This window comes from Strigops habroptila, chromosome 2 (assembly GCF_004027225.2).
Source record: "Strigops habroptila isolate Jane chromosome 2, bStrHab1.2.pri, whole genome shotgun sequence".
In the NCBI taxonomy this organism is placed as follows: Eukaryota; Metazoa; Chordata; class Aves; order Psittaciformes; family Psittacidae; genus Strigops; species Strigops habroptila.
The window spans coordinates 109,405,118-109,424,294 of record NC_044278.2 but is presented as its reverse complement, the minus strand read 5'-3'; the positions used below and the strand labels follow the sequence as shown (position 1 = coordinate 109,424,294).

Genomic DNA, 19,177 nt, shown 5'->3' with positions numbered 1-19,177 from the left:
TGGGTGAACATGGAGCTCCTGACTCTGCTCACGCACAAAGGAGGACTCAGAAGTTGGAAGCAGTGACAGCCTGTTTGAGAGGAAACTGAAGATTTTGCCTGCACATGTCACAGTATAGTTTGCAAAACCACAGCTCAACCAGAGGTGAAACTAGCAAGGGAGGTGAAGGGCCACAAGAAAATGTTTTATAATTATATTGGCAGCAAAACAAAAGGTAAGGAGCATGTGGACCCATTGCTCTAGGGGGCAGGGGACCTCACGCACAGGGGCATGAGAGAGGACAAGGTTCTTAATGGCTTTTTTGTCTCAGCTTTGACAGGTAAGGCTTGTCCTTAGGCTTTCCTAGTCCCTCGAGCCTACTAGCAGAGCCTGTGGGACTGAAGCAAGGACCCACAGTAGAGGAAGAGAGAGTTCAGGATCACTATACCCACTTCAGATATACACAAGAATTCAGAATCAGTTGGGATTGGACAAATGACAGCAGACACACCTTGGAACATGGGAAATTCCAACCAGATATTAGAAGAAAAAAATCACCATACAGGTGGTGAAATACTGGAACATATTGCCAAGAGAGGTTGTGGGATCTTCGTATTCAGAGGTGTTCAAAACTCGAAATGTCTCTGAGCAGTCTGATCTAATTAGACATGCTGTTATCAAGGAGTCAGACTAGACGAGCTCTGGAGGACATTTATGAATCTATGAACTTTACCTTGTTTTATAATCCCGTATAATGAACAATTCTGTCTCTACATTCTTTACCTGCACCATGACAAAATGTAACTAGAACAGATGAGAGAGAATAAGGATTATAGTGAAGGTTCCCAGAAAATACATGTTAAAGCATCAAAATATATGCAACGCCATGTGTGCACACACACAAATATTCTTAGGGACATAAGATTTTTCTCCTGGTTTTGTAGAAGCCTGAATGGAGTCTGATCCCTTAAACAGACCCAGCAAGATCATCTGAGCACAGGAATCACAACGAGCTACTATTTAGTTTTCCATTAAAGGTAACAGCTGATAAAAAACAGTATTTGTTAGAACTGATATTTCTGGATGACTTGTACAAAACAGGATCACTGTTTGCTCTGAGGATGAGGACAAGTCAGGACTATCTCTGTTTTATTGGATCATACAGCGACCTTGGTCAAGAAGAATGAGACCCCATACTTATTAGGCTACCTATGGGCTTAATTTGTGCACTTTCAAGTAAGCAGGAAAACTAAGCTGCTCTACAGAAATCAGTCACTGAACAGAGTCCCCAGATGAAGCTGTGGGCATTTACACCATGAACTAGATATAACTGATAGTTAGAACCTTCATGAAAAGAATAGGTTGGTCAAAGGGTCCGTGTGGTCACTTCCAACCTGGTATTCTATGATTCTGTCTATGATTGAATAGTGGGCTTGGACATTCAAAACAAGCAGCAGTGGGAGGTCTTGAATTTTATTCATCTGCCATTGCTTTTTCTTTCTTGTCTTCAAAACGCAGTCATGTACAAGTTAAACTATGGGCCAAGTCTCATCTCACCTCTCGTTCTTCCTTGCTCACTACAATGTTGAGTTCCTGTTGAGCTCTGCATCCTGACAAGCTAATATTTCCATTAAAACCACCTCAGATTCCATTCAAGGGATTCTACAGAGGTCTGAGTGAGGCTAAAGGGAACTTTACCATGTTACTGCATTTAGTGTTTTATCTTTTATGTATCAGAAGGGAGGAAGGAAAAGCAGACATTCCTTCAGACTCAGAAACTTCTTCATACAGCTTTGTGCTTCATATCATATTGCACATTGACAGTGGAGCTGTGCATTCTGCTGTAACCTGCTAGGTGCATTCATAAATACTTCTTGGTGTCACATTTTTCAGGTTGCAGCATCATCTTGTCAATGATCATGCTGCCAACATTTGCAGTAATTTAAATAATTGCCTGTTAATTGTGCTTATACCAGTAACTCTTAAATAATTGGGAAAACTTACGGAAACTGTTGCATGCAACCAACTTAAATTTAGAATCAGGCAATGAATCAAAATTTCATACTTACAACTTGGAGTACTGTACAATGCACATGAACAAACTATTTTGTAGTGAAGTATCAATACAATGTATTGTTAGAGTACTTTTTCATTAATATGTTCCATAATAGAGACCAGTAATAAAACCAAAATGTTTTTTTCATGTTAATGAAACGTGACTGATTATAGTTTTAAATAAAGAAAGAAAGAATTAATCTAAGAAGTTTAGAGGATCTTTTACTGCCCAGTTAAAGATTTTCCAAGTGGAAAGTAAAATGCCTTTAGTTGCACTGTTTTGTAATTTCCAGATGTCTAGTACACTGAACCCTGCACTGCCACGTCAATACTACTCAGGCTGTGGAAACCATGTTGTCATTTATTTATATTATTGTAGCATCATAAACTGGGTCAAATAATTTGAGTTCACCAAGCTGAGATTTACAAATTGAAGACATACTCTTCTTGGAAAAAGAAAACAAAAGAAAGAAATGCAGTTTCATAACATCAGAGATTACATGTTTAAAGACAATTTCTCACAGTCTGGAGTATCATTCCTGGAATAGATATTAAGTGTAGTTAAACCAAGCTACTTTTTATTTGGAACTCTCAATCAGTTTCTCTTAATATTCTACACCCTACATGGTCCTTTTTATTTAGTTCAAAAAAGACTGTTTGGGCAATAAATGGCTGATTACCAACCCTAAATATATGGCCACAAAAATCTTAACTTATGGTGGCTGGGAACCATTAACTGTAAATATGGAACATAGGCCCCTGGAATCATCTTAATGCCCTTGTAAATTCCCTGTTTAAGTAAGAAACTGTTCGTTTTCACAGTTGGTTTATTCTTAGAGAGGAAATGGAATGAACCTTTGAAGACAGTAGCTATCTACCACATGAAAATGCTTTATTGTCATTGATGCATTTCAGATTTGCACCAGGCAAGCTGCCAACTAATTTTTAGCACTCTGCTTTCCTAAGCATATCCTAAATTTTTAAACAAAAGCAGACTATACCAATACTCACATTTCAGAACATTCAAAGGATGATAATACTATGAGATTACCATGCTCAAAACCTTTTCATAGAAACCTTATTCAGATTCTGTCAGCTGCTAGACTTCATGAAAGGAAATAAAATCATTACATGATATTAATTATTATCTAATTACTTGGTTTGGTGCCACTGAAGCACTAAGTGTAATTATGACTAGTAGGTAATATGGCAAATAGGAGGAGAAATTCATAACAATGCTATTTTCATATACTGTTTCTAATGTGAAAAAGGAAGAAAGCATTGTCCATCTTTTGCTCAAGGACACTGTATTGAAAACTCATACCTGGATGATTTAAAGGAGTTAAAACCTGACTATTAGTTGCAATTTGGACTTCATCCTGTTTGCAGTTTACCTGCACATCCAGCTCCCACAGCACAGCAAAGACACAACTCCAACCTAGGGCAAAATGTATTCATTTTATCTTCAAAGGGAATGAACTCTAAGCCACAGAGAACAGTATCTACCTGTGACCTTGCTAGCAGAACAGTACTTAGTGGTATTGAAACATACGTATTGAGTTCAAAGAGGTCTCTGCAAATAGCCTTGGAAATGTTTTTATCTTCCAAGGAAAAGTAAACATTCAAATCTTACCCTCCCAGTACTGATATGAAGAATTCAATTCATTTTTTGTATAGGTTTATCATTTGATTTGACTTTAAGATCCAATGTCAATTTGCAAAGATGATCCTTCAAGCTTTAGTTATCTCTTCAGGCCCATCTCCTCTGTGTTTTGTTACTGCCAGCTAATTAAACCAATGCTGACAAAGGACAGATTGAACCCGGTCGTTAAATGTGGTAATAGCAGCCAGCACAGACCTACAATCTTCCTTTTTCACATTCACTTTTAAGTGGGAATTCTAACAAGGCCAAAAGGATCCTCAGGGTGTCAGTAGAATCTAGCTCTACACTCAGCATCCAGATTCTCTACTTGGACTCTTCCTTTCTTCTCACAGGCTTGGACCTGGTGTCAGAGCAGAGGTCCCAACGTCAAATTTTGGGGCTTTCATCAAAGCTGTTAATTTTCTGTGAAATTTAGCCATTGGCATTCTCCACTAGGATTGTTGTACTGCAGCCTGGGGACTCTTCCTGACATAATAGCCCTAAAACAGTGACAACATCCAGGCTCACAGCCAGAATTACTACCCTTTAAACAGTCACATACTGCTCTAATGTTAACTTCAGTGCAGAAGCTCTTTCATTTTACTGTCTACCTTTATAGATCTGCTGGGTCCATATTGCTGTTAGAAGGAATTGCATTCCTAATAAGCCTGGAGTGAAAGGCAGGGCTAAAGAGGGTGTACATGCTATCTCTCTGCTTCTAATTACAAAGACTACAGAGTTTGACAACAAAATCTCCCTGTGCTCAGAGAATTCAGTCTCCCCCAAGAGCATTAGCTACCCCTTCTCTCGCAATCCCTCTACAGGGCCTGTGATATTTTTGCTTAGGCTACTTCCTACCATGCTTCTACCATCAGCCCCTGCTATAAGGATAATCCTTAGTTTCTCTCTAGCAGAGAGAAACATAGCAACTTTTTACCTCCAATTGTTGGTTACTCAAGCATAGAAGAAAAGATGAATTATTTCTCTCCCTTAACCTTGTAACATACACTATCAAAAGCTTAATTTCCTCCTGTAACTACACACATCTTTGGAAAGAAGTTCTAAAACATGGTGGTTCTGAACTGATGATGGTTTAAGAGGAAACCCATATAGTTTCTAACTGATTTCATTCCACATGTTACTATGGAGTTGATCTGCTGAAACTGAAGCAGAGATGAGAAATACCATGCCTAGTTGCTACAGAACAGATGTCTGGTTCCAGAAACAGTGCTGTACTGACAATGTTCACACTTTTTATTGATATTATTCCATTTTTACTGTCAGAAATTCAAACAATTCACACAATTTAAAATGCACTTCTACAAATCAAATTGGTTTTGTTCATTACCATATTATGTTCATTACCATATTACCACTTCTACAAATCAAATTGGTTTTGTTCATTCACAAAGTGAATACCAGTAAGAATGAAAGACATAAGATCAGGCCTATATATCAAAAAATTAAAACTCCAAAGGGTATATGAAATGTTATGCATTTTCTTTGGGAAAACAAGTGTTCATTTGTAGTGAATTGTGAAATAGACCATGGTAGAGTAAAAATCCGATTATGAAACACATTGACTGTGAAAATTATATATAAACCAGACCATAGTTCTTTTATGTCAGTATCTACCTTACCTGTATGAAAATCAGGCCCTGAGAATATACCGAACCTTACATATGTGTTGAAATAAGACAGTGTTGCCTGATAAGCAATACAGAAAGAAGAGCCGATTCTGGAAAATTCAGCTTCACTGAAGAAAAGGTATTCTTCCAAAATACAATGATGAGAAAGACAGATATATGGCTTTCTAAAAGAAAATCTGCTGATTTTTTTTGTCATTTCAGATTTGCAGAGAACATAGAAAAACCACCTTCAAAAGTCAGAATGACACTCCTTTTCGTAATTTTTCTGCTGACACTGAGACTGCATAAGAGGAAGTTGAATAAAAGCTGACAAACTCCAAAGTTCATCATTTTCTGAAAATCCTATTCTTCTTAGGACCTTCTTACTTAAGCAGGAACACAACAAATGCTGTCATTTCATAATAAAAATTAGTAACTGTATTATGGAAATATCTAATAAAGTTTAAGACTGCAGTGTTGAAGTGAAAATGAAAGGCATTTATAATTCAGTGATACATTATCCCATATAACTGCAAGAAGAGATGTATTTCTATTTTCATAGGCTAATGGAAATATGGACTATAGGTTCTCCGAATTTTCATTGAAACTGATTTAATTTTGATTGGCTTGTTGTTCATTGTCCATGTATCCCAGTGAATCCCAGTTGCAAGAAATCTACCTGTGTAGCGATGAACACCATTAAGGTTTGCAAGGCCGCATTGGTTGAACCACCAGCCAGTGTTATCACTGAAGTTACTGCAGCTCTTTACAGGCTGCTCTTTAATAGTGCACATTGGCCTGCATCCATCATTATCAACATCAAATGTGCTGAAAGGCATTGAATTCTGGTTATCTTCTTTCCTGTATCCTCTAAATGCATCACCTAAGTATCACAGATAAAGCAGAAGGATAAAAGGAAGAGTTATTTATGGAGAAGCATTTCTTAATTGTTGCATACCTCACAAACTTTTCCTCTGCATTTATGAGAAAAAGGGATTTCTTCAAAAGCAGTTCAAGAGCATCAAATAATGAGCTGGCAGGGTGTTAAAATGTAGGAAAGAAAATGTATAAAATACTGAGAAGTATGGATGACGCTGAAATTCAATGAAACATCTTTATATTATTGTTGCTTTTAGTGACACATGCCAGCTGTGAAGGTAAAGGCTTCTGTCCTTAAAGACAGTGGAAGAAAAGATAAAGGAAATGAAGAGGGCTAAAGGGTTATTAACTTCATATTTTCCAGTGACGTGCCCAAAGCCTCAGCATAAGTCATGAGGTAAAATGTAATTGTTAAAATACAAAGGTCAGTGATTACTGGTTCCCTTGTCTTACTAAAGAAACAAATGCAGGCAGAGTAAAGCACCAACGCATTTATAGAATAACTATTACATTGGTCATAAGGAACATTATTGCATACTAGTAAACATGAAAAAAAAATAGAAAAAAGCAGTAAGACATGGTGCAATACTTAAATCTTTGCACATTCGATGTAATTTATATTATTTATATTATTTGTATTTTTTATATTATTTATATTATTTATATTAAGGGGGGGTCTGGAATTGTGAATTAATTTGTGTCTCTATATCAGCCAGTAACTGTTACACACTGTAGGCCTAATTTGTTCCAGCCAGTTTCTTTATACTTTGTATGCCACTGTATGGGCACTGCTGAACTAACCAAAGCAATAACATGAGGAAGTCTTCCAATAACATCAACATATTTGGAATGGGAAAATGGACAGCTAAAGAATTGGACCATTAGTTAGATAGATACACACAAACACACATAATATCCCTTATCTATTAAATGCATATTCTGTGGACTTGAATCCATTAGAGTTCCTTTATTTTCTTTACTCATTTTATTTATTAAAGGAGTGTTTATGCAAGTATTTCATTAAAGACCTTGAAGCAATAGAATAAAACGATTTCTTACTATGTAAAGTTTGATGTTGGCATAACTAGTTGATACATCACTAACCATTTATCTGCATAGTATTCATTATACACCATAGAGAAAAATAGATTAGACATACACATTTTTAAAGTTCTCTTAATTATTACTCTTTTGAATGCTTTTTTTCATATTAAGAAAGGGAGCAGCTATCTTTAAATACTTTAAAGAAGGAGGTTCTTACCAGCATTTCCTGAATAACGCCCCAAATGGATCTTAAAAGAACATGTTTCATCATCTATCCAAAATCCATCATATGATGCATAGGCATGCTTGTCATTTTCTGATTCCAAATCCACATAAAGACGGAAACTAGTGGCTTTTTGATTTACTATGTAAAAAATCTTCCTCAATCCAAGCCAAAATTCCCCTAAACCAGAAATATAATATAGTCAATAAACTTCTAGAAATGGAAAATGTAAAAGAAAAAATGGATTCTTCTAGTTCTTCTGCTTTCCTTACCGAACCAAGCATAATAAAAGTTGAATGATATGCTTATATTTCTTTGAAAGACTAATTAAGGTACAGAGTAATCTTCCTACTTCAATGGGAAATCCATGGAAAAAATTCCCATGTGCGCATTGTCTTTTTCTCTGTGACATATTTAGAAAATTGCCCATGTGAGAACTTTCAAGCGTTCATCTCCAATGTACCTTAGAAGACCACAAAACCTGGATGTACTAAAGATCCACTTGATTAAACAGAATTCAATAGCATTCCTAAGGGTAATACTGAGAACTGATGAATGTTACATTCACACTGTTTTCCATGAAAGGTTCCCCCAGTATGAGCTGTGCTTTTTTGTATAGTTGGAAAGTTGTGTACTTCCACTGCAATCCCAGATAAGCTCCTGAAAAAGCAACTCAGTTTAGACTTGCTGGATGGAAGGTGTCAGTAAAAAATTAATATTACAGTTGTGTTGATATTAGCTACTGAAATATTTCCATTCTGTTTCTAACTTCATACGTTCTATGTTGAAATAGTAATGATTTCTTCCTGCTTTAAGAAAATATGACACAAATGTGATTAAAACCAACTAAAGCTTGGGGTTTTTTTAATCTAAAAAAAAAAAAAAAGAGGGAAATGCAATTTTTACATTATTCCAGGAAGAAAATATAACAACATTTTAAACACCTCTTGTGAGACTGAAAATGGGCAATGGCTAAAGACTCTAGTAGGGTGATAGTCATTACTGAGAAGATTACACAACAGATTTGATTAAAGAAACCTCTTAAGTTTAAATAAGACTTTTAAGAAAGAACTTTACTCTCTATACTACTAAAAATCCCACACAGTTTAGCTGTTATGTTAGCTATGGAACACAGCTGACATAAAGATAGCAGAAAATCAGGTCCAAAACACTTAAGAGTATTTAAAATTAATACCAGAAAGGTCACCAAATCCATCCAGATATTCAGACCATGTTCTCTGGAACGGGATGATTCCATCAGTTCTTTTCTGAACCACAGTCCATCCACCTCCTTGAAAATCCATGTCACACAAAACCTAAAATAGACATAGATATGATTAAGCACTCTTGAAGCAGCTGTTATGAAAACAGTTTAATTAAATAAAGGTGAGCAATTCAGAGTTTTGTTAAGCAACACACCTTTCAAATACCTTAGCAAAAAGCTCAAAGAAAATAAAAAATTAAGCTTCAGTGTTTTCTTCTATGTTCTTGTTGGACTGCTTGATTTGGATATTTCCTCAACCAGTAGCAACTGTTTTATACAAATATCTGCTTACATCAGATATAATAAATAAGCTTTGATAAATATTATTGTATATTAATAATATAATGAAGTAGAAGCAACATGCAACATGCATTGTCAAGTGCAAAATATCCCAGATACAGGCACTAACACTGAATATACGTTTATTTCAGCAAAGCAAAATATCATACCATCTTCCCCAGAAATACTGTGTTTGTGATGCCTGGGAAATGTAGAACCCTTTATAAAGGTGAGGAAATGGAAAAAGTGACAGCAGTAACCCAGTATATAATAATTTATGATGGAGCAGCAAAAAAACTCTACATAAGAAGGGGCCCCAATCCAGGGAAGTGCCAACATGAACATTTAACAGTCTGCAATTGAGCAGTCCCCCTGAATGCATAAGATCAACTCTCAAATTTATGAGTCTTTATGAGTCTTTGCTAAAATTTGTGCCCAAAAGCATGTCAAAAGGCAGTGGTCCAGCTGCCCTCTGCTCTGCTGTGGAGTATCACTTTATGTGGTACATTTTCCCCTCAGCCCATTTAACTTTAGACACATAATTGAGTTTCCTAAGTTAGGAATCTTATTGCCCTTATCTCCCCTGTAACCCCCCTTATAGAGATAAATGTGCATTCACAGCATGGCTCTGGTAAACCAAGATCTAAATCACCCTCTGCAGGTGTTGATCACCTCCACTGTCTACAGAAAGGGCCCCTAGACCCTTCACTGCTCTTTAGGGATTTCAGCTAAGTGCCTAAAGTTACGTGGAATGTATCCAGGTCACTCTGGGTACTTTTCAAGTATGTCCCTAGTGCCAGAGCTTGACCAGTCTAACAGGGATTAAAAAGTCTGGGCATCCTAATGTAGAAAGGTGCATATTGCACATTTAGACACTTCACCACCTAAGCTGTTCCAACTAGTTCTAGGGGATACTATGCTTAATTAGTGTTTAAAATCAGAGGCTCATTTGTGTCTCCCAATGTGACTAATATCAGGACAATTAACCTGGAAAATGCTTATAGCTATGGAGCCATTAAGCTACTTGTGATAACAATGGTAAGTTCAGAATAGAATGTTGGCTATCAGTAAATTGTAAGAGTAAGGAGATGCACAAGAGATGGAGTAAAGTAGGAATTTTTTATTCATGTTACAAGGAATGAGCACAATAAAACATGTTTCAGAGAAGAGAGATTTGCAATCTTAGCTGGTTGCTAAAAGTAGAGTCTAGGTGGAATTCAGTGGCAGTCTGAGCCTTATCTGTTGCACCCCCATGGTCTGTACCAGCCAGATATTTTTCATGAAATCGGAACTTGTTCCTTGGCAGGAACACATCAATATCATGTTCAGAACTGCTGTGACTTAACAACATCTTCTTATGAATGATGAGAAAGCAACAGGACAGCTGCAATTGTGATCTAATACAACCTGGGGAATCTTGGATATTCAAGTAAGTCAATGCTATCAGATGCTTTAAGCAATCCTTGCAACACAAATTCTGAATGAATCATAGTAAGTCATGTGCATGAAAGAAAATGATGGGCGTTATTCCCTGGAGAATCTCATGCTTATTTCAGTCACCCAAGGAGGGTGGAACTGTAATAATAAGAAATACAGAAGACTCCAAAATGAACATTTAAATGTAAATACCTAAAACTCATTAAAAATAATCCCATTGCCTCATCTGCTGTCTAGAGAAGATGATTGCATGCTTGGCTACTCTCACTGTGAGTCAGAAATACAAAGAAGAGCCCACTTGGTCACAACATCTATCTTCAGTCCAATATAAACCAGTGGGAGCGTTGATAATTAACAGAAAGAGCAGATTTGGGTTTTCATGAGAGGTTATCAACCAATATCAGACATGGTACTGCAACATACACCAGCTGAGTAAAAATATGAGATAGATACACAAAAAACAGCGATTGCTGTGTAGTTTCTTAATTTCTTATATGCTGGAAATGATGTAATTTTCTTTCTTTAAGCCTTTTAATAGTTAATGCACTTTAAAGCTTGTTCTAGGTCTCATATTGTGTAAGGTATGAGAGGCATGATTGTGCCAGGCACCATTTAAATTAAATGAGCAGGAGGATGCTCCTACTGAATATTTCCTTCCTTTCCATCTTTAGTGTGTGTAAGAGGTATACTCTAAACTGTATAGTTTGTCTGACTCACCTTAGAAATATCATTGATCTAAATTTATTCACTGAAAAATGTATCAGAAAGTGATCATGATTCAGTTTTCCAGAAGTGAAATTGGTTTTAATTGCCCCATGTTTGAATGCTCAGACAGAAGCCCATTTGGGACTAATTTTCTGAGATGGCAAGAACCTGCCACTACCACTGAAGCTGGATATTCTTAGAGCTCCTGGAAGTTTTAATTAGCCTGAGTTAACCATCAGAATATATACTTGCTTTTGAAAACATGAGGTTTCAAACATGAAAACATGAGAACAGTATCAAGTTGTCTAAACTTCAGATAAACAGATAAACTTCATTTATCTGGTATCTTTATGCAAATTATTCTAAAGACATTTGGACCAGTTTACATTTAAAGGCATCTTATCGCTGACAAGGTCCTCATAGAAATATTTTTTTCCCCCGCATACTTCTTTGCAGCTTTTTAGGTTCTTACTATGGTTTTCTGTCTCTCCGTATTTTTCATATTTTGCTAGTCGGCAGAACTTCCAGAAGTCTTGGCTATTCGCCCCTTAAAATGCATTGCAATTCCTTGTTTGTGTTTTAATGTCTTGAAATTTTTGTTCATCTACCATTTCTCTTGTACCTTTTGTATGCTTCAACACATGGAAGAATTTGCATTAAAGAGTTTTCCTTGAAATAACATTCTTTATGGAACACACATATTTTAGATGGTTTTCTCTGAGAACTTTCTGGCACTACCTTTTCAGTTCTGTGTAACATCTACCAGACAAGAAATTAGACACTCATTTCATGAGTGCAGATGTTTCTTCTCATTATTTATTGTTATCTTGTGCTTTTAATCAAATTATTATGATTTTTCTTTTTGTTTCTTCTTCTCCTTAAGGAACCTTTCCACTCATATAACTGATTCTCAGATTCTGGCAGTAACTTTAAATGTGGCAAAGTGTCAAAAATACTTTTGAAGTGAAAAGAGGGGTTTTGTAGCATTCTGTAGGGTTCCAATTGGCTAGAGATAAAGGGACTCATCCTTCCTTTGTTATATATAAAGGCTATAAAGTTAGATATTAAATTTTGCTATTTATTAGCTGGCTTAAACTCCACATTTTTTCTCCAAAAACTAATGACCCCAGCATGTGTTGTGAAATTAAAAGTTTGAAAGTGCATATCTGTCTTTCCACTGTGCATAGGGGCTTCTCTAAGTAGAACAGCACAAAACGGAAAGAAACAGACAAAACAAAGGATTCTTTGTGTTTGCGTGGATCTGAGTGGCCTGAGCCTGGGGAAGTTAACCGAAAACTCTGTTCTCCTAAATAAGCACTATAACTCAAAGCAATTACAGAAAATGTAGGTGGTGATAGGAAGCATGACTGCTGCAGTTCCTGCTGAATTTCATCCTTTCATCTTTGTCTTAAGAATGTATACCCTGCAAACTGGATTTGAAAACTGAAAGTTTAGATACCTCTCTGCCTCAAGTCTGAGTTATAATGATGCTTAGGCAAGAGATAAGCACCTACTCCTCAAACTAATGTACGTCTGCCCCTATATTTAGATGCCTATACAATATCGTGGTCCAAGCTATAGGCATCAGCAGTGCCACCTCTCAAGAGAAGGCAATGCTATACAGTCATCAGAGTAACTTAAAAAGCCAAAGGTCCCATTTTAGGAGCCGAGTGGAACAGTCACTTGGCTCCTCAGTTTTCCATCTCTAAAATAGAAAAGAACAGCACTTCTTAATGTCCAAAGGGGCACTGAGAAATGCCTTGGGTTTTCCTCTTTGGTACATTTTTCACTGTATATAAAAACTGATGGTGGGATCTTATGACAAATTAAATTTCTTTGTAGAAAATAAGAAACTCATCAGAAATATAGTAAAGCAGACACATTTAGATGATTTAATACATTTCTTATTCATCTGCTGAGAAATTGTCAAGGAAAAGACTTTAAAACTGTTAAATACATTCTAAGTGCATATTCTCAAGCAAATTGTGACTATCCTGAGAGATAAATTTGTTACCTCAAAAGGATAATTTGATCCTTCTGGATGGATAATGTACAGGCCAGTTGGAGTTTTTGAAACTGAACCAACAGTATCTTTAATATCAGTGCAATCCAATCCTAAAGAACAAAGTATTTGATGAAGTTCATTAGCAAAATATGTTAAAAAAAACCAAATGCAAACAAATACAGGTTAAACGCAGAAACAGTACTTTCTTGGTAATGTATGAATGATTTCAAATATCATTTTCTTGTCATGCAAAATTTAAAATCATGTTTTCTCACAAATTTACCTTGTAAATGAAAATTCTCTGAACTCCATTAAGTCCAGAAAGAAGTATAAATTATATAGAAAAAAGAAAATTCATTCTAATCTTAATGGATATGACACAGAAATTAAAGATTTTGTATCTGGGTCATTTTATAGATATGATTTGGGTAACACTTGTACTGAGAAAAGGGAAAGGACATCTTTTTCCTGCAGATATTTGTATTTATACTTGTAAAAGCCCTTACATCATAATTTATACATTATAAACCCATTTCTTCTAAGTGTTAAGCCAGGTCTGTGTTAAACATACTCAAACAAGCAGTTCCTATGACCAGTGGGACTGCTAAGAGATAATGTTTCCTTTAGTTGGGATGGACACTATGAAGATTAACTGTCCTGTGTACAAGTAACTTTCATCACATTTAAAGGATATTACAAATGCAGAGCACACTTCATTGCAAAAGAAAGTGCCATTTAGCAACATCATAGAATCATAGAATCACAGAATAGTTAGGGTTGGAAAGGACCTTAAGATCATCTAGTTACAACCCCCCTGCCATGGGCAGGGACACCTTGCACGAAACCATGTTGCCCAAGGCTCTGTCCAACCTGGCCTTGAACACCGCCAGGGATGGAGCATTCACAACTGCCTTGGGCAACCTGTTCCAGTGCCTCACCACCCTCACTGTAAAGAACTTCTTCCTTATATCTAATCTATTCCCCTGTTTACGTTTGAAGCCATTACTCCTTGTCCTACCACTACAGTCCCTAAGGAAGAGTCCCTCCCCAGCATCCTTATAGGCCCCCTTCAGATACTGGAAGGCTGCTATGAGGTCTCCATGCAGCCTTCTCTTCTCCAGGCTGAACAGCCCCAACTTTCTCAGCCTGTCTTCATACAGGAGGTGCTCCAGCCCTCTTATCATCCTCATGGCCCTCCTCTGGACTTGCTCCAACAGCTCCATGTCCTCCTTATGTTGAGGATACCAGAACTGTACACAATACTCCAAATGAGCTCTCACGAGAAAATCACTTACAAACTGATCAGATCACTTACAAAGTGATGGTCATACTTGGTATTTTGCAGAAAAATCAACAATATGCTAAACTTGTTGCCCAGATGCCCAGAATTATCAGTTGTAAATTATTTCAAGCAGTCTTTATGATGACATTCTTAAACAGATCACAAATTTTCCAGGGTTTATATGTTATGAACACAGAATACTGTAAATGTTATAATTCCTTCCCTTTGCTTTAATTAGCTCTCTGTCAAGATACAAAGATAAAAAAGCAAGAGATCAAGACTAAATGCAAAATACACCTACCATGAGACTGAACTGCTTTGTAAGAAAGTGGATCCAAATGCTTTCTCAAAACTTCTGCATTCAAAAGAAGAAGTCTGTTCATTACTTCATTTACCTGCAAATACAAATAGAAAATCTTTACTTAGGTTGCAGTGAGGAATTTTACATTCTTAAAGATATTCTTTTTTACTCCTAGTAAATATAACCCAAAGTTCATTTTTGTGGTGTGTTAGTGACTTGTACCTTCATTAGGTACAATGGTCTGACTTTATACTTTTTTCATCCAAAATCATTTTTAGGCACAATTCCAGATAATTACAAAAAAGTCCTTCAGTTTAGATACCTTTCTGCCTCTCTGCCTAAAAAGAATAAAGCTTTTTATCTGTAGTGAGTGATACACAGTGTTTGTAAACTACTATGAGAGTTAACAATAACATAATATGTCATCTGAACAAATATGACAGAACTGGAGTTAGCCACCAATGTGGACCAGGTGGTGCTTATCACTCCCCATAGAAATGGAACTCACACCCTACCCAAGATGTAAGGAATGGTGGCAAAGACTCTAATTCTACTGTTTTAATGACAATATAAATGCTTAATTTTCCTCAGTCAGACAATACCTGTAGTGATAAGTAATAAATAAAAATCTTTATGATAAAGAGAAAAGTACCTGATTAGAAAGGTAGTCCAAAGAAGACTGTTGATCATCCATCATGTTCCTTACCATTTTTTTTGTACTTCTTGCATATTCAACAAGTGAGTTCTGCAAATTTCCTTTAAAAGAAATATGTTCACCCACTTTGTTATCATAAATCTAAAAGTATTCTTGACTGAACAATGACACACTTATTTATGATATCTAAGCGAATATTGAAGGTGTTTAACCTTAGGGTACTTAAAAGTGAAAACAAAGTAGTACAGAGACCACAGATTAAAGCCAAAGATGCTAAAAACCTCAGCTTCACTGGTTGCAGGGAAGACGTTTTAAGAGGTGATGCTCTTCTTTAGATTTGCAGAATTTAATTTTATCTTTGGGCAACCTGGATGACCAGTTAATGGATACCACAGAAATACAAATGCAAATGATAAAAGACAAATATATAAGGCTTTCTGTCATCCTACATTTACTCATTCACTCTGCTGCTCCTGGATTTTGTCATGGTGCTAAAAATCTAAACAAAAAACAAGTAAACCTGTCAGGTGATTAATAAAATATATTAAAAATAGAAAATACAATTATTTTGACTTTTTTTTTTTTTTCTGAGGCTGATTACATCATTTGCTGTGTAGTTTGTCAAGGCAGTGAATAGAGAATGTCCTGCATAAGTATCTACAAAAGGCAAGCTGAAGTATAGATTTCCACAACACCTCCTACTTTAACTAACTAACTAACTAACTAACTCCCACTTAACTCCCCCACACCTAACTATGATGTTTAAATGAGGGACAGACACCCTATTCTTCTTCTTTAATGGAGAGAGCTACTAACATTCAGAGAGTAACACAGATCTAGGCGGGCTGAGCTGCTGCCTGGATTTGCGTGCCTTCACCAGTGATTATAGAGACTAGCATGATTATACTTCAACTTTCTCACACCAGCTGCATCCCAGAAACACAGCACCCCAAATTTTCTGAATCCTCAGCCTGGGAAGCAGCATCAAGGGCTGTCACATGTGCTCAAGAAGATTAAAAAATAAATCAGCACAGCATAGCGTAGCAGAGCAGAGGGTTGCATAGCATGGCATTGCATAGCTTGTTGCTGAGAGTATTCTTTGTGAATACATACTGCACATGTAATGTTTTTCCCCTCGTAAAATTTTAGCTTGAACATCACATGGTACAAGGCATTGGTCTTTTTTTTTTGAAATATCTGCAGATTTATTTTTCTCTTCTGCCTTGAGTGGTTCCTCCACAGCTCCAACATTCCTTGCGCCCTGTTGTACCAAACAATGGAGGGGGAAATAAATTGATCATAAAGCATATATAAAATAGCTCAGGCTGCCAAAACCAAGTAGATTACTCCATGGGTCTTCCTTCCTAACCCAGGTTTTTTAAAGCTTTATCAAGTTATAACTGACAGAGCTGAGATCGAGGCCTGTTAGGTGTCTTCTGCTTAGCCATACCTCACTAGAGAAAAAGTGTCAGGGTGAAGAATAACCTCTATAAGTTTGAAAAATACCAACAATATTTCTGGTAAAGTATTCTACCAAAGCTCTGTGAAATGAGGTAAGAACTTGCAAATCTCGCATTTAAGAATCTCACATTTTAGGAATCACCACACCAAACAGACATCTCAAAACATAACAAAGTTATTTTCACTGGAAAGGAACAGTCTTTTGGATTTACTATATACTAGCAAGACATTTTCACTCTTGAAAGTCCCTAAATTAACTACCTGGATTCTGATCATGGAAATACTTTCATAATCTATGCACACAAGCAGTCCAAAGCAGATCTGGGACTTGAACTAAACATTAAAAAAATACTTTAAATGCTTTTATAGAGGAAAGAATAAAGGGACACTATTTGCAGGCACAGAATTATTTGAATGAGTAACAATAAAAGCATTGGTAAAAGAAGTTACACATATTAATGTTCTTTTAAAATAATATTTTCATATTTAATATATTTTTTTCTTTCCTGGTGCCATGTGATAGAAATACGGGAATGCCTATGACTCATCACTTAAGGAAATGCTAAAAGTAATTCCTGAGATATGTGTCATTGTCAAAAGACTAAGAAATTCATTTTAATTTCTTTTGTTGATTTCATAATCTCAGCAAAGCATTGTAGTATTTTCTGTAGTATATACTGTATTTTCAAGTGTAAATAGGATCCTTAGAAACATGAAGATTTTAATGAAAAAGAAAACTTATTTAGGCTTGAATATATATCTTCAATGTACTTGTTCTCCTTTCCTGCTTCAGGTTTCTCTTTCTGGTTTTTGCACTACACTGGCAAAGCACTGAACAGGTCTTTTTCTGACTTTTGTTTTTACAAAGTATAAGTAGAAATTAAATAAAACTGTTAACAAGGAGATTTTATTAAAAAAAGGTTCTGAATTATTAATGTAATTGCAATTTGGGACTGGTGATAAATAATAGAGAACTAAAAGAACGTGTTTCTTTAATTTTGAAATAAGCACAGAATAAAGGAAGAAAAATTGACTTGAAAGTTATAAATAGATCACTCAGAACTCTGCTTTTTTCCAGGGCTTTATCACAGCTCCTCACCACATCTTCAATTAAATACTGTCAAGCAAATATTTTTAATCAATATTTACTTTTACTAAAAGCCAACATGAAACACGTAATTATAGCTGACCTCAGCAATTCAAGCAGAAACAGTGACTCTGCCAAAAACAATAGTTATTCTGCATTTGTTCATGCAGATGAGATTTAAAATATGGCGCAACAATTGAGCTGTGATGAAGGACATTAACACAGAAATGTTCTAATTCAAACTGAATTCCTACAGTTTAAATGTAGTTTCTTTTCTCTATCTGGAAACACCTGATTCCTCTGTGTTTTCCTATCTACTCTGAATAAAGAAATGTGCAGTTTCAAAACATCTGTCACTTTTCTGAGAAATCATTCAGCTACATTCATTATCTTATCTAAGCAAAGGAATTGAAAATCTTACCTTAGATGTACAAGTCTTGACATTACTTATGACAGTCTCTCCTAAACCGAACAAACAAATATTAAGACAAATCAGTGAAGTTACCCCAAAGCAGTTCATCTTTTACTTGAAGAAATGCAAATGTTTTGACAGGTTTCAAATTTCCGTGGAAAGGATTGTACACTATGAAGTCCTGAGCTAACTGTTTGGGAATGTCTGCAGCACAAAGAGCAGCCAACACTCCTTTAATTCCTGGATTTAATAAAGCACATTTCAATTGCACAGTAGATTTTATATACTACTGCTTGTATCCTGAGGGAAATTACTGCTCATCGCCTCTACATGACACATCAAACATATGTATTTTCATTGTGATAAAACTGACAGATTTTGTTATGTGCTATTTTTGAGCATTAGTATATATTTGGCATTGAGTAGTCTGGGCTATTTGAAAGAAAAACTAGTATGGATCAATATTTTCATCTTTTGCAAAGGTTTTTAGCATTAAAATGAAGGTGTTTATACTGATGTGATGTAGTGCACTAGAACAGGCTGTGGAGGCAATTTTAGAATATGTTCTAAAAGCAGATTCAAAATAGAAAATTGAACAATATTACTTTAAAGCAATACTTTGTACTACATCAAAACTTTTTTACCAGGAGGACAAAAGCAGTCTCTTCGTCTCACTAGTAGCCCATCCGTAGTAACACACGGACTGCAAGTGAGACAATCATTCAAATACAATGATTTTTATCCCTGAAGAATGTCAAAGTATGAAAGAATGTGCTGAAAAAGAAGAAAATTAAATGTAGTCCACAGAAACTTAATTAAAGCTATGAGGTAATTACAGT

The 19,177-nt window shown here is 35.9% G+C and overlaps 1 protein-coding gene across 1 annotated transcript; it reads right to left on the bottom strand.

Annotated features, from left to right (window-relative positions):
• Positions 1-4,904: 4,904 nt before the first annotated feature.
• On the bottom strand, positions 4,905-18,446 carry ANGPTL5 (angiopoietin like 5). Its single transcript, XM_030475701.1, has 8 exons — positions 18,348-18,446; positions 16,492-16,639; positions 15,376-15,479; positions 14,724-14,817; positions 13,150-13,250; positions 8,646-8,766; positions 7,445-7,630; positions 4,905-6,187 (listed from the first exon to the last, which is right to left on the bottom strand). The coding sequence occupies exons 1-8, from the start codon at positions 18,444-18,446 to the stop codon at positions 5,868-5,870; spliced, it is 1,173 nt and encodes a 390-aa protein (XP_030331561.1). The 3' UTR covers positions 4,905-5,867.
• Between the last annotated feature and the right edge of the window lie 731 nt (positions 18,447-19,177).

Bases quoted from the DNA above. Each gene is read 5' to 3' on its own strand.
- ANGPTL5 (XM_030475701.1), bottom strand. From the start codon at position 18,446: ATGAACTGCTTTGGGGTAACTTCACTGATTTGTCTTAATATTTGTTTG. The intron at 15,480-16,491 runs GTATGTATTCAC...TTTCTTTTAAAG, and splicing joins GGAAAAACATTACATGTGCA to GAAATTTGCAGAACTCACTT. The intron at 7,631-8,645 runs GTATTAATTTTA...TTTCTGGTTTAG, and splicing joins TGGATTTGGTGACCTTTCTG to GGGAATTTTGGCTTGGATTG.